Source organism: Bacillus rossius (assembly GCF_032445375.1).
Source record: "Bacillus rossius redtenbacheri isolate Brsri chromosome 9 unlocalized genomic scaffold, Brsri_v3 Brsri_v3_scf9_1, whole genome shotgun sequence".
Lineage (NCBI taxonomy): Eukaryota > Metazoa > Arthropoda > Insecta > Phasmatodea > Bacillidae > Bacillus > Bacillus rossius.
In genome coordinates, this window is record NW_026962012.1 from 2,511,634 (window position 1) to 2,524,859 (window position 13,226).

The window sequence follows — 13,226 nt, forward strand, 5'->3', positions numbered from 1 at the left end:
GGGACTACATACTTAACTCACTAGATTTTAATGTGGACCAGTCAGTGTCTGCCATGCTGGAAATCTGTTAGCCGATTTAAAAAAAATCTTTCACTTGAAAGTATAACTAATCTGTAGGGATAAGCATTTTTTTTTATTTCAGAGCACAAAATTGTATTTCCCCCCCAGTAATTTTGTTAATTTTTGTTAATTTTTACACATACTTGCATTATTTTTGAATCACAACATAATTATGTAAATTATTAAACCACCTTCTAATTACTAATCTCAGCGGTATGAAACAATACATTTTACAAAAAAAATCTACATTTACCATGATCAGTGCAATAAAAATGGCAGAACTGTAGGCATTTTGGGCATTAAGATAAAATAATCAGTCCCTGATAGTATGTTACGTAGAGCTAGAGCATGCAAAATTTTGAATTTGTGCAATTGGGAAACATTTACTGAAGCTAATAGTGATAGTAAAGCTAGAAGTGCAACCTCAATACGGTACTTCATGGTTTAGGAAGCCAACACACAATTAAGATTGCATGTGTGCAAATAATTGAAGCTGTCTTTGCTCTAGGGTCAAACTGGCCCTAAAATGTTGTTTTTTGGAAATAAAAATACCTGTCTTCTAAAGTTAGTGGAATCGTAAACACCTTAGAAATTAAAAAGAAGAAACTGCACTGCTTAATCAACCACTGTTTCTCCTCGGTTCCCCCCCCCCCCCCCCCCCCAATTTTTTTTTTCATTCATCCTTGATCTTTCATCAAGTCACATATCACATGCTTAATGGAAACCAGCTGATTGAAATCACGTTTAGCCAGTATATTGATTGCATTAGATGTATAGTTAAGTCTTAAAAAAGAAATGCAACATCAATAGAAAACTACTGATACATTTAATTCCATACATGCAAAGCTACAATTGGCCCTAATAATGTAAGAACATACTTTGTGTAAAATAACATGCTTGTAAAATCATCTAGGTATTTAAGTCTCACATTCGTCATTTAATGTAAAATAAAGATAGATTTTATTAACCAAGTGTACTGCATGGCAAAATGGATAGAGGATATACTTAGTCATAAAACTGAAATGTAGCGTTACAAAAGCAAATACCACTGTAGTAAGAATTAGCAATATTGATATCCAAATGCAAAATAATAGGAATAAAAACATCAATAACTATCATCAGGCAAAAGGAATAATTCAACAGCTAACTAATAGATTTTGGGTGATGAATGTAAACGTTTAACAACTTAATTTTTTTAGGGTATCTAATTTCCATTAGCACAAGTTGGATTTTTTTTCACTATACTAGCTCAGATTTCTGTATTTGAAGTACAGTGTTTAAGGAAAATTTGGTACAGTATAAAAACGTTTCCCAACCATTATATTAAACAGTTTTGACATATCCGGGGTAATTAAAGAGATGATTAAAAAATTATTTCCTATAAATTTATGAACCAATTGAAAGTATTGCCACAAAAAGAAATCATTTTCTTTACATTCCATCATAATTAATCACAACTTTATGTATGCTACACTCCAGACTTTGCCTTGATAAAACTGAAGTACGTACACAAAATAAAGTTAATTGTTCACATTTGAGAATCTCCGGAACATAATAGTACTAATCAAACATTTTTAAGTTTTGAGTTTGTCATATCGAATAATTGAATATCTCAGAGGTGAAATAAGTAGCAAAATCAAAAGAGCTCCTCTTCTGTGTTTGGATTGAACAGACAAGTTTTTCACAAATATTTTTTTAAAGCTTTGGTGTGCTTGTCTTTTATCAGTTTGTAACAAACTTTCATTTAATACTAGATTTTTTTTTTGAGATTCAGATTTTTTTTCTTAGGTAATAAAAATCTAATTTCTAAATGTCAGTATATAAAACATAACAATTCACAATCCAAAGGATAAATCCATTTGAAAGTTTAAAACGTTCAGCATCACTCAGAGTCGGGTACTAAACAAAAAAAGGAAATAACATACTTAACACATGTATTTAAAATAATGACACTTAATACCTTTTAGCTAGGGCTAAAACAGTTGTGTCCTACACTAATTTTATAAAAACTGGCCTCATTTCTCAAAGTTACACACACTTTATACAGTTGATTGGTGGCTCGGTGAACACCAGTTGTCCATTCAGTTTAGCTTCTTTCTCCAATGCAGCTTTGTCTTCCATGATGAAAATAGGGTTAATCGCATCCGCGGGGGGTGTGGTCGCGGCAGGAGTGTTGGTTGCCGGGAACATGAGATCCATCTTGTCACCGATGGCGGTGACGTTGCGGTGGTAGTGCTTCTCCTTGACCTGCCGCCAGTGCGGGAGGGCGTACCGCAGCTTGTCCCAGAACCACGGGTCGCCCCACTTGACGTAAGTGTTGGTGCTGAGGTACGTCTTGAGCTCAGGGTCGAGGCCGTCCACTGGACCGATGTCGCCGTACAGCAGGAGGATCACCCTCGCGCGTCCCTCGCTGAGGGCCTGCTGGTGGGCCGCCCGGAACTCCATCCTCCCCCAGACGCTCTCCAGGAAGTTGGGCGACAGCACTACCAGCGTCCGCCGGGACTCGCTCACGGACCGGGCGATCTGCGTGGGGATGAACTCCCCGGCGATCCAGTCGCGGAAGTGCAGGCACAGCTTGAAGGGCCTGGGCCCGCCCTCCAGCCCCGGCACCAGTTCGTTCACCACAAACTCCTCGTCCTTGTGCGAGAAGCTGACGAACGCGTCGAACAGCTTGCCTCGGTCGAGCTCGTCCTCGGTGACCCACCACAGCAGCATGTTGTGCGCGTACAGCCACACCTTTACCTCCTGCTGGTAGCAGTGGTAGAGCACGGCCACCATACCCAGCAGGAGTCCCACCACGCCGACGGTGATGCCGAGCAACACTATCAGCGCCGTGTCCACGGGACAGAGATCGTCGATGGCCATCAGTGATAGAAAGGCACTGCTGCCGTTTTGCCACTTGCAGGTGATGTTACGAAGGTCCATCACCTGCACAGAAAAACATTTAGTATATTTCATGGAAATGAGAATCTTAAATCTAATTATTTGTTTCTTAATGCATTTAGAGAAAAATATGTATGTGTATATTAACTGAAATTTTATCAGTTTAGAATGTGTCTGCAAGTCAGAATTAATAAGTATGTGATATGATTTTTAATAATTTATTTTAAAATGCTTGAATCAACATGATAAAACAGATACTCTTCAACACCTTAACTGTCTTAAATTACAATTATTTAAAATATCTGAATGCAAATACTAAGAAAACAAAAAAATAAAAATGCAAAGCTATGAATTGAGTCCAAGACATTTAAAATTCTAAATACAGTAGAATCTCGCTCATCTGCATTAATTGGGACTGAACCCTGTTCGGATTAGCGAAAATTAAGAGTAGGCAGAATTTTGTCACATAATGCCTAATATTGTCTTTGAGGCGTAGTTAGTGTTTGATATGTCATATATGTATGAAAGGTCAGACGAAAAATACAACTTTAATATTTAGCGTTCATATTTAGTATCATAAAATATTTTTAATTACTCACATAGCCTAAACTGCAATTTCAAATATTCCAAGTTTAACAAATCCAACAGCCTACATTACATGACAACATTAGGTCGAAATGAAGGGCGGTTCGTGAATGTGTATTAGCGGAAGGTCAGTGACCTTCAACCAGAGTAAACAAAGCCCCCAAACTCCTTCCCGCATTGGCTTACACATTCCTCTCCTCTTCCGTTCCCAAATATGATGAGTCAGACAGTCAGTGTGTCACATACTTTTGCTGTGTCACCTGCTACTGCGCACTTGCCCTGTTTTTTTGTGAGCCCTTGTGAGCGGTGTGTAGTGTGGTTTATGACATTCTGTGCTTGTCCCTGCTGTTGGTCATCATGACAAGCAAGCATAAACATAACTTGTGTACATTAAAAGAAAAACTGGAAGTGCTGAAAAGACTTGACAAAGGTGAAAGTGCCACTCTGTTATCGAAAGAATTTGGTGTCGGCAAAGCAACCATTTCCGATTGGAAAAATAACAGATCTAAAATTGAGCAGTTTTGTACTACCATAAGTGAAAAAATTATTGAAAAATGTAGCAAAACAACAGTGTCTTCTTACGAAAAATTGGACGAAGCACTTTTTTTATGGTTTACCCAAGAAAGACAAAAAGGAATCCCTATCACTATTCAAGAAAAAGCGCTTCAATTGAAAAAGCTCATGGATGGTGACACATCATTTACAGCTAGTTCCGGTTTCTTAGACCAATGGAAGAAATGGCATGGAATCAGGCAGCTTACAATAACTGGGGAGAAACTGTCAGCGAATAACGAAGCAGCTATTGAATGAATACTTTGAGAAGTTCAAAGATATCATTTCTTCCTACTCGCCACAGCAAGTTTATAACGCGGATGAGAAGGGACTTTAACTTTAAAGCATTGCTTACCAAAAGTCTTGCATCACAAGAGGAACAATCTGCATCAGGGTTTAAAATAGATAAACAATGCCTAACTGTGTTAGCCTGTTGCAACGCTTCTGCCACAAATACGCTTCCACTGATGGTTATCTGCAAATCAGCAAAACTTAGCAGTTTTAAAAACATGAACATGAACACACTCCCTGTATTCTACAGAAACCAAAAGAAAGCTTGGATGGATCATGTCTTGTTCCAAAACTAGTTGAAAACAATTTGTGCCAAAAGTAAAGGCTCTTAACAAAAAAAATGGATTGCCTCCTAGTGCTTTGTTACTCATAGACAATGCTCCGTCACATCCTGAAGAAATGCAACTTGTTTGCGGTGATATCAAAGCCATTTTTCTCCCACCAAAATTCACTTCAATTTTGCAGCCAATGGACCAAGGAGTTTTGCAGGCTTTGAAACAGAATTACAGAAAAATCCTTCTTCGTAGCCTGCTTAAAGAAAATGAAGAACTGACAATCTTGCATAAACTCAAGAAAATCACCATCAAAGATGTCATTTACTGGGTAGCAGAAGCTTGGGAGAAAACACAAAAGGAATCTTTACCGCATATCATGGAATAAATCTCCGGCCTGATTTAGAGTTTGTCCAAACGGTCTTCCCCACGGCAAAAGAAAAGTTTGAACTTCAACTAGTGAAAAAAATTGTACCAGGTTGCAAAAATGCAGAAGAGTGCGTTGAAAAGTGGACGGCCATTGACAACTGTGGCCACAGATGAAGATATCATAGCAGCTGTGCAGGGAACGTCAACTGATCTTGATGCAGACGAGGGTAAGGAGGAAGGGGACGTGCCAACTGATGTTTCTCACACTGCCGCAGCCTGTTCGGATTAGCAGGGTTCGGATTAGTGGGACTCTACTGTAATAAAATGTTTTGTAAATGACACATTTGAAGTAATGAAAATATGTGGTTTTAACATTTACACATGTGTTGAGAAAAATTGTTTCTTTTTCTTTTAACTAGCTAGGAAACTATACCGGTAAGTTATTGCCAAAAAAAGTAAAAAAAAAATTATTTACATGATAAAAGTGAAAAATTATTTATCCAGCTTTGCTCTCTCAGTACATTTGAACTGTGTAAATCTTATTCCCAAGCATAAAATTAAATTACTTTTAGTATCTCTTTAGTGAAACACTTATCTAAACTAGTGTTGATACACAGTTACCTGTTCAAACTGCGACTGAAAGAATGAGAGAAGATATCGATTGTCGCAACTGCAACTCCACGGGTTGCCCTGCAGTGTTAGAGAGGTTCTGTTCACTAAGAAGTCTAGCACTTTATCATCCAGGTGGGTCAGGTTGTTGTGGTCTAGGTTCAGTCTCTGTGGACAAAAACATGTTTCTCTGTTAATTTTGTGCACAAAGCAATAATTCACTGAAATGCATCATGTTTATTTGAAGAATGTAAATTCTACTATTGTAGGTACCAAGATGGTTTGGAAAATATTCTGAACAGTTTAAAATTATTATACACTGTACATCTGAAGATTAGGAATTGTTGCATTATTAAATAAATTTATGTAAATTCAAGAATTGCAGAATCAAGTTGGTGAGGTAATTTCCTTTGTTTCTTACAAGTACATGTATGGAGGAAAATATCCATAGCAAAGATTTAAGTATGATTAATATTTTATATGATACATATGATTAAGTGTGCGAAAGCTTTTTTTTTATAGAAAGATTTTATTTTGCATGAGCCTTTTAAATAGTATGGGCCAACGAAGAGTACTTTCTAACCTTGAGTCTTGTGGGTAGTTGACTGATTTGTAGAACATTCAATCTGTTGTGTGAAATGTCTATTGAGGTAACATTTTCATAGCCTGGTTGTGTGGCATTGGGAAGGCTGGTAATGTGATTTCTCCGAAGCAAGAGCTGCGTGTGCGACAGCCTGCTGATAGACATGTGGGGCATCTCCTCCGGTGCGTGCAACAGCCCTGCGTCAGAGCAGTCCACGATGAGCGCTTCCGAGTACTGGTTGATGTAGCAGGTGCAGTTCGAAGGGCAACGTACGAACGCTTGCATGTTCGTGTCCTCGCTGCCACACGTGAAGCGCTCCACGAGCAAGTCCGACACTTGCATCCCTTGGTACAGGAGCGGGGCGGCGCACGTCAGTTTCCCTGGCACGAGATCGAACCTGCTGTGAACCTCCGGAGCGATCTTGTACTTGAGGTACCTCAGGAAGTCGTAGGCGTTGCAGTCGCAGCTGAGGGGGTTGCCGTCGAGATAGAACGTTGTGTTTGTCTTGGCTCCGCCGTCCGAACCTATGGAGTTCTTGGCGATGGCCTCCGCTCCGTAAAGGTTGATTGTGTGGATGTGGTTATGCCTCAGGTCAACTTTGACGTGGCGAGACAGAAATATTAGGTCTTCCACCTGAAACCAAAATATAAATAAATCACTTGCAAGTCGAAATGTAATAGCAATTTTCTTTAATGAAGAAAAAGTGATTCCTAGGCATCACTGCTTAAAATGAAATTTTATACCAGCAAGCTGTTCATAAGAGCTGTTGTCATTCAATTTTAATTAACTGTTTAATATCGCTTTATTTGTCAGTTTCCTAAAATTGATTAAAGCATCGTCCTTTTTTTTCCCAAAAGATTATACAGCAATTCATAGTCACAAAAATGTTTTCCAGCATTTAGTAATTTAGTACCTAATACTGCCCTAATGTTAACAGTAAAAGTAATTTACTATTGCATAGTAACTTGCTTTTGGAAATGTGATGCCACAGGTATGACAGTAAACAGTACCATGCTATTCTCCGTTCACTCTTAGCCGAGTTCTGAAATAAACAAACACCGCTGTATCACTGTGCCGCGTCAGCAAGTGATAGGCTGAATTCATCTGGCGCGCTAAGCACTAGTTGCAACACACACACTTCAGTACAGTCGGTGCTAATAAAATAACGGAGACGTAATATAACAGGAAGCACCGTAGCACTTTGTTCAGCGTAGGTGGTTCATTTGCGAAGAAAAAACTATGCACTTTACGCCTAAAAACTGTCTTCACAAAATCATCACAAGTTGTTATAACAGGATACTCAAGTTTCCTTTTCTTCCCAGAAGATGTTAATGCCCCGGTGTCCTGTAATTCTTTCCTTGCACGAAGCACACTGCTCTTCGAAACACACCTAAATTCCGCAGTTAAACTCGCGATATCATTCACACGACAATCCGGATATTTGACTGAAAATGTTTTAAAAACATTCAACACAATAGTTTTCTGTGCACTTTTCAAAGGCTTTCCCGTTCTGTGTTTTACAAAACTCGGTCCGACGTCAGCCATAACAAACCGTGCGCGCGCGAATCCGAAATGCAACTGTTGTGCCGGGCATCAACTGTACACTGTACAGTACCTTTTGTTTATGCCACCGTACACACGGCGTCTGCTAACATAATTGTAAGTACATACTTGCTGACACATTAAACTGTATTGAAAATTAATGATGAATCGCTATAATGCAATATATATCAACAATTGTTATAAAAAAGACCCTGTAAAAATACTTACAAATGGTACGTAACCAAGGGACTATTTCTTGCGCACGAATAATGTGCGCGGCGGCCGGCAGCCAATGAAAATGTTTGTTTACAAGAGGCTTTGTTTATTCCAAAACTCAGGTAAGAGTGAACGGAGAATAGAACATAGAAATGGAAGCTGACTATTCACTGCCTTCAATGTTTTAAACTGACTAGATGAAAACAACACACATAATGGAGATTAATGCCTGGCTAAAAAAAAATTCTCCTTTAAAGGGTTATTTTTGCATGTTGCACAGGACATTAATGTAACCACAAAAATTAATACAAAGCATCCTTATCTACAGTTTACATCATAATAGCATGTGCAGCATTGTAATGGAAACTTAAAACTTGAGAAATTATTAAAATGCATTTTTAATGCAAGGTTTTAAATAACACTAAGAAAATTGCCCTCAACATTTCCTTAACTATGCATAATAAAAAATAGCTGGACTAGACTACCATGGACTTGGAAAAACTTAAGTTCAAAAGAAAATGAATTTACGTGTGTGAAATTAAATGAAAATTTAAAGCTTACCTATAATATTAAGAATAGACATACTATAGGGGTAAATTTAACCTAAACCCTAAACAGTGATAATACTTCTAAAAAAACCTCATTTAAGGCGTATTGTAACTTACCTCAACCAAAGTTATGTTGTTGCGACTCAGATCTAGAAACTTCAGCTTTTGCATTACCATTCTCCAGTCCTCGAAAATAGTACCAATAGAGTTGTTCGACAAGTTCAAGAATTCCAGGTCCTTACAGTTGTTAAGTGGCGAGCCATAGCCAAAGCTCTGCGAGAACGACACCCGGTTTCTGGAGATGTCAAATGATCGCAATTTCTGCAGGTTAAAGAATGCACGGTTGTGAATCTCTGCAATTGCATTTTGCCGCAGATTCAAAGTCTGTATGTCCATTGTGGCTGCAAGTAGGTTACTGAAATACACAGGGTTATGTTAATTTCTTCCGTTCAGCATTTGGCCAACTGCTGTTTTATTATTATGATGTGTTAAATACATATGCAAATTTTTTAAAAATATTTATTTACTTTGATTAATTTGTAATTTATGCCATAAATGGCCCAAACCAAAAGTAATCTACCTTCCTTTAACTTTTTTACATTCGATTATTTCATACTTCTGAACTCTCATATCATTCACCTTAGTCCTCACATAAAGAACTCGTAAAAGTGTAGATATGTCATAACAGTAAACATTATTTAAAAATTTGATAATCCTATATGGCAGGAAAAAATAGCAGCAGTTTGGCCCAAAAATAGTATTTATTCAGATGAATTTCTGAACAGTTCATTATCATAGGTTTGAAATACTTAGAAGTTTTGACAATGATTCTGTGTATTTTATTAATGAGGCATAATGTTTATCTAACAGACATGAACATGCTTTCTGATTATGTGTGTAATGAATGTATGCATTCCTATTCCTGTTGTAAAAGCTATTACTTACTTGTTTATTTCTGTGAGCTGATTGTTACTGAGATCCAAAACTTGCAGCTTAGTCAACGTTGAAAAGATGTTGTCAGGCAGTTGTTCCAGCTTATTGCTACGGAGATCCAGCCTAAGCAGACGAGTGGTGTCTCTGAATACTCCTGCTGGCAGAGTTCTCAATTTGTTGCCAGTCAAGGTGATGTTAATGAGATTCCCTGATCCATGGAATAAGTCTTCAGGCAGGCTAGAGAGAGACATGCGGCTCAAGAAAGCTTCTCGAAGGTTCGTCAAGTTTGCAAGAAAACCTGAAGGTAGCGATGCCAACTCCCTGCGGTTGTCGTTGAAGCGAACCATCTCCAACATGCTTGTGTTTGTGAAGAGTGTGCTTGGCAAGCTCATGAAATGATTTCCGTCTAATCCAAGAATCTTCAAACTGTGCAGCTCTGCAAAAACATCATCGGTCAGCTCTTGAATGCCGTTGCTGTGTAGATCCAGTATTACCAGCTGTTTCAGTCCCATGAAGGTCTCCCTCGTGAGACTGTTTTGCAGCCTGTTATTCCAGGCACTTAAGCGAGTGAGTTGAGTGAGATTCCGAAACAGCCCTGGTTCCAAGTAGTCGAGACCGTTCCCGCTGAGCTCAAGTATCCGCAGATTTGGTACATAGTCAAAAACGCCCAGAGGAATTTTCATATTGTTGTACCTCAAGTCCAGTTTAGTTATTTGTGGTACATTCTGCAAGAAATCCTCGGGAATATCTGTTAACTCAAGGTAGTTTAGCGAAAGAGATGTGACACCATCCAGGCCAGAGAGACGGTCTCGCAGTTCTGTCGCAGACACAGTGCTGTCGCAGATGTCGAGCTGGGTGACAGCTTCAGCACCCATTGATTTTAAAAGATAAGAGTAATTTTGCTGTGGAATTGAGCACTTTTTGAAAACCACTTGAGGCACAGGTCCAATGGCAAATTTATCTAGATGCTTCAGATCTGTTGTAGGTTCATAGCACGTAACCTTTACATATCTTCCATAGTTGTTTTCGACCTTCAAGTTAGACGGGCAATCTGCAAAGGCATAACTGGGGCCTGTTCCACAGCTGCAGTTAGAGGAGCAGGTCCAGGCAGATGCTAGGCTTCCTGCAACTAGCAGCAACAATGCTGCAACTCCTATCCCTCTATTCATGCTGGTCTCAGCTCTTCATTCTGGAACATGCCATCACAGTATCTATTAAGTGTGTGCAGGCTACAAGGCTTATCAATATTTCCACATAATGCTTTATGAGTTATAACAAACAAAATTTGTATAAAAAGTATTAGTTTTCTGTGTGGTTATTTGAAGCCAGCTAATAGCAAGAATTAAGTAGGTAGGTATACTCTAATACTTCTAAAAGTTACTGTGTGGGTTTTAATTCTTAGGAAGTATATAGCAAATGAGGCCTTAAAATAACAATTTACATCGTGAAATATAAGGTTTTGCTGAATAGTTGACAAACATTTTGTTGTATCATTCAGGCTAGCTGGAAATTTGGTGCCACAATAGCTATTTAAACTTAAAATTGACCACCTATTTCATAGGTGCTTTGTTTAGCTGTTGTCAAAATTAATTAATTTAAAATAAATAATTATGCATCATCTCCCTTAAAGATATAAAGTAACCTATAAAATAAGTAAGCATTTTATGATGTGAAATTGTCGCTACCTCACTAATATTTAATAATTTTCAATGTTATCTCAAATTTATTTAAATGATGTTGACTAAAGGAGCGTTAGTACTACTAGCAAAATAAACCTTACGCCAACTCCTCCATGCACCCTCTTTAGTTCAGATCAGATGCCAAGAAGCTCGTTCGCCACTCCACTCAAGATACTTACAGTGTGAAGATCTATTTAACAGTGCGTGTTTACTCTTTGATCTGCAAATATGAATGTTCCTACTAATAGTTGCATATAATGGCAGCACACAGAATGCTTCATGGCTGGCTCGTATGATATGCTGGTAGTCAATTATGTGCATGTTTCGGATTTTTCTGTACACACGAAATTTTTTTGTAACAATTGTTACTGGCAGTAAATAAAGTAAACACGAATCATCTGCTAACAGAAGCAGTGACATGTGATACATACAATGTTTGAAAAAAAAAAAGGGGTGGGGGAAGGGAACATAACTAGCTATAAATATATTTTATTACATCCATTTGTTGAGTGTGCAAGTTTTTACAAGTATGGTGCATTTAGAAACGACTAAAATTTTGTTCCCGTCTGTAAAAGAAATGGGAAGGGATTATTCATGTTAAACCTGCCTTAGAAATAGCATCATATATACAGACTAGGTTAACCTGCCAGTTCTAATTGTGAAATTAATACTGGAAGTTATAATTTATTTTTGATGGGTAGGAGTAATTTCGTGAATAAAACGAAAGTCTCATAGAACTGAAATGTGTAACCACGGTGCTGCCATCTGTGGCGGATGGTACGAACTTAAGTTCACAAAGCCAAAGGAAAACTTTACTAGTATCAACCGTTTCACGAATTTTAACCAAATGGGCAGTATTTTAATCAAATTCGCTGTCGAAATTCAGGTTCAAAGCTGGGGTTTAGTATTTTTTTCAAGTCTTTTTCGCTTTTATTAGAGCCATTCATTGTATAGTTTAAACTTTGCTCTGCAAATCGAAAGATTCAATAGTTGATGTAGCTGTTCAGGCAACGAATTCTAGCGGCTGCTGCAGAAACTACGTTTGATTCGTGCCAAGAAATGTAATTGAAAACACAGAATATATGTATCATGCTCGACATTATTTATAAAAATTATATGTTAAATGTCGTTTCCCGAGTTTAGTATAAGGCTACAGTTACAGTGGATGCCTGTTATGACGGAAACTAATTCGACAGAATAACTCAGATTTTTACGTAAAAACATAGTGGTTTCCTCAGGCGTGTTCTGATATGTTTACTTCTATGCATCAGCGAAGATGGAACCTATAGACGATGCGTATTTCCGTGAAAGTCTGATATTGAAGTATTTACCAATGAGAAGTGGAAAAAAAATGGATTGTTCGCTGCTAAAGACGATGAAGCATCTCAAATGCTCCTTCAACATCGTTTAGTCAACCAATAAAGTTTTATGAGTATTTCAGAATGATACCTACTAAGTTCGTATGTGTAATGTGTTTCTTACATATCCCACAGACACTTGTTTTCAAATACGAGACTGGTTAATTTTTTCCTTATCAGTTGTAGTGACCTAATGTTTAACCTACAACAAGCACACTGATGTCACAACTAAATGTGAAAAATCAAACTGGTTTGATATACCAACTGGTCCTAACGTGTTGGTGCGTAATCTGCAGAGGCGGTTTGCAGGCAGTGTGAACACTTACATTTCACACACACACACCCTTTTTATTTTCAACTCCGTGTTCACAGAAAAATGGCTGGTCCGATGTTACTCCCCCAGAAATGTTTACAAAAGATCATGCTTTTATATGTATTTTTGGCTATCCCATGACCGAGTTCTTTTTTTACCTGGACATTTTTAAAATAAAACGTGACACTTTGATTGTGTCCTAATAAGTGTTAAAAGAGAAGGCTATTTAGTATATAATTTTTTATATTCAGTGGCCATTAATTGAGCCGTATATTCGTTATTTTAAACTTATTATTGAGTTTCATTAGCGGAGAAAGGAAAAGAGGGGGGGGGGGGGCTGTCCCCTCCCTGCCTCGTGCGTGAGTTTATGGCAACGTCGCGCGTGACGCATCGTGTTCGGTGGACGAATCAGCGCAGCGCGGCGCACTTTCCC

At 38.2% G+C, this 13,226-nt stretch overlaps 1 protein-coding gene across 1 annotated transcript in view; it reads right to left on the minus strand.

The window, feature by feature from the left end:
- Positions 1 to 863: 863 nt before the first annotated feature.
- Positions 864 to 13,226, minus strand: part of LOC134542584 (protein toll) — a 74,617-nt gene continuing 62,254 nt past the window's right edge. The window contains exons 2-6 of the mRNA XM_063386959.1: positions 9,456 to 10,632; positions 8,628 to 8,925; positions 6,205 to 6,837; positions 5,634 to 5,789; positions 864 to 2,988 (exon numbers count right to left, since the gene is read on the minus strand). Of these exons, the coding sequence (XP_063243029.1) occupies positions 2,089 to 2,988; positions 5,634 to 5,789; positions 6,205 to 6,837; positions 8,628 to 8,925; positions 9,456 to 10,612 (3,144 nt within the window). The 5' untranslated portion in view covers positions 10,613 to 10,632 and the 3' untranslated portion in view covers positions 864 to 2,088. The remainder of the gene's footprint in view (positions 2,989 to 5,633; positions 5,790 to 6,204; positions 6,838 to 8,627; positions 8,926 to 9,455; positions 10,633 to 13,226) is intronic.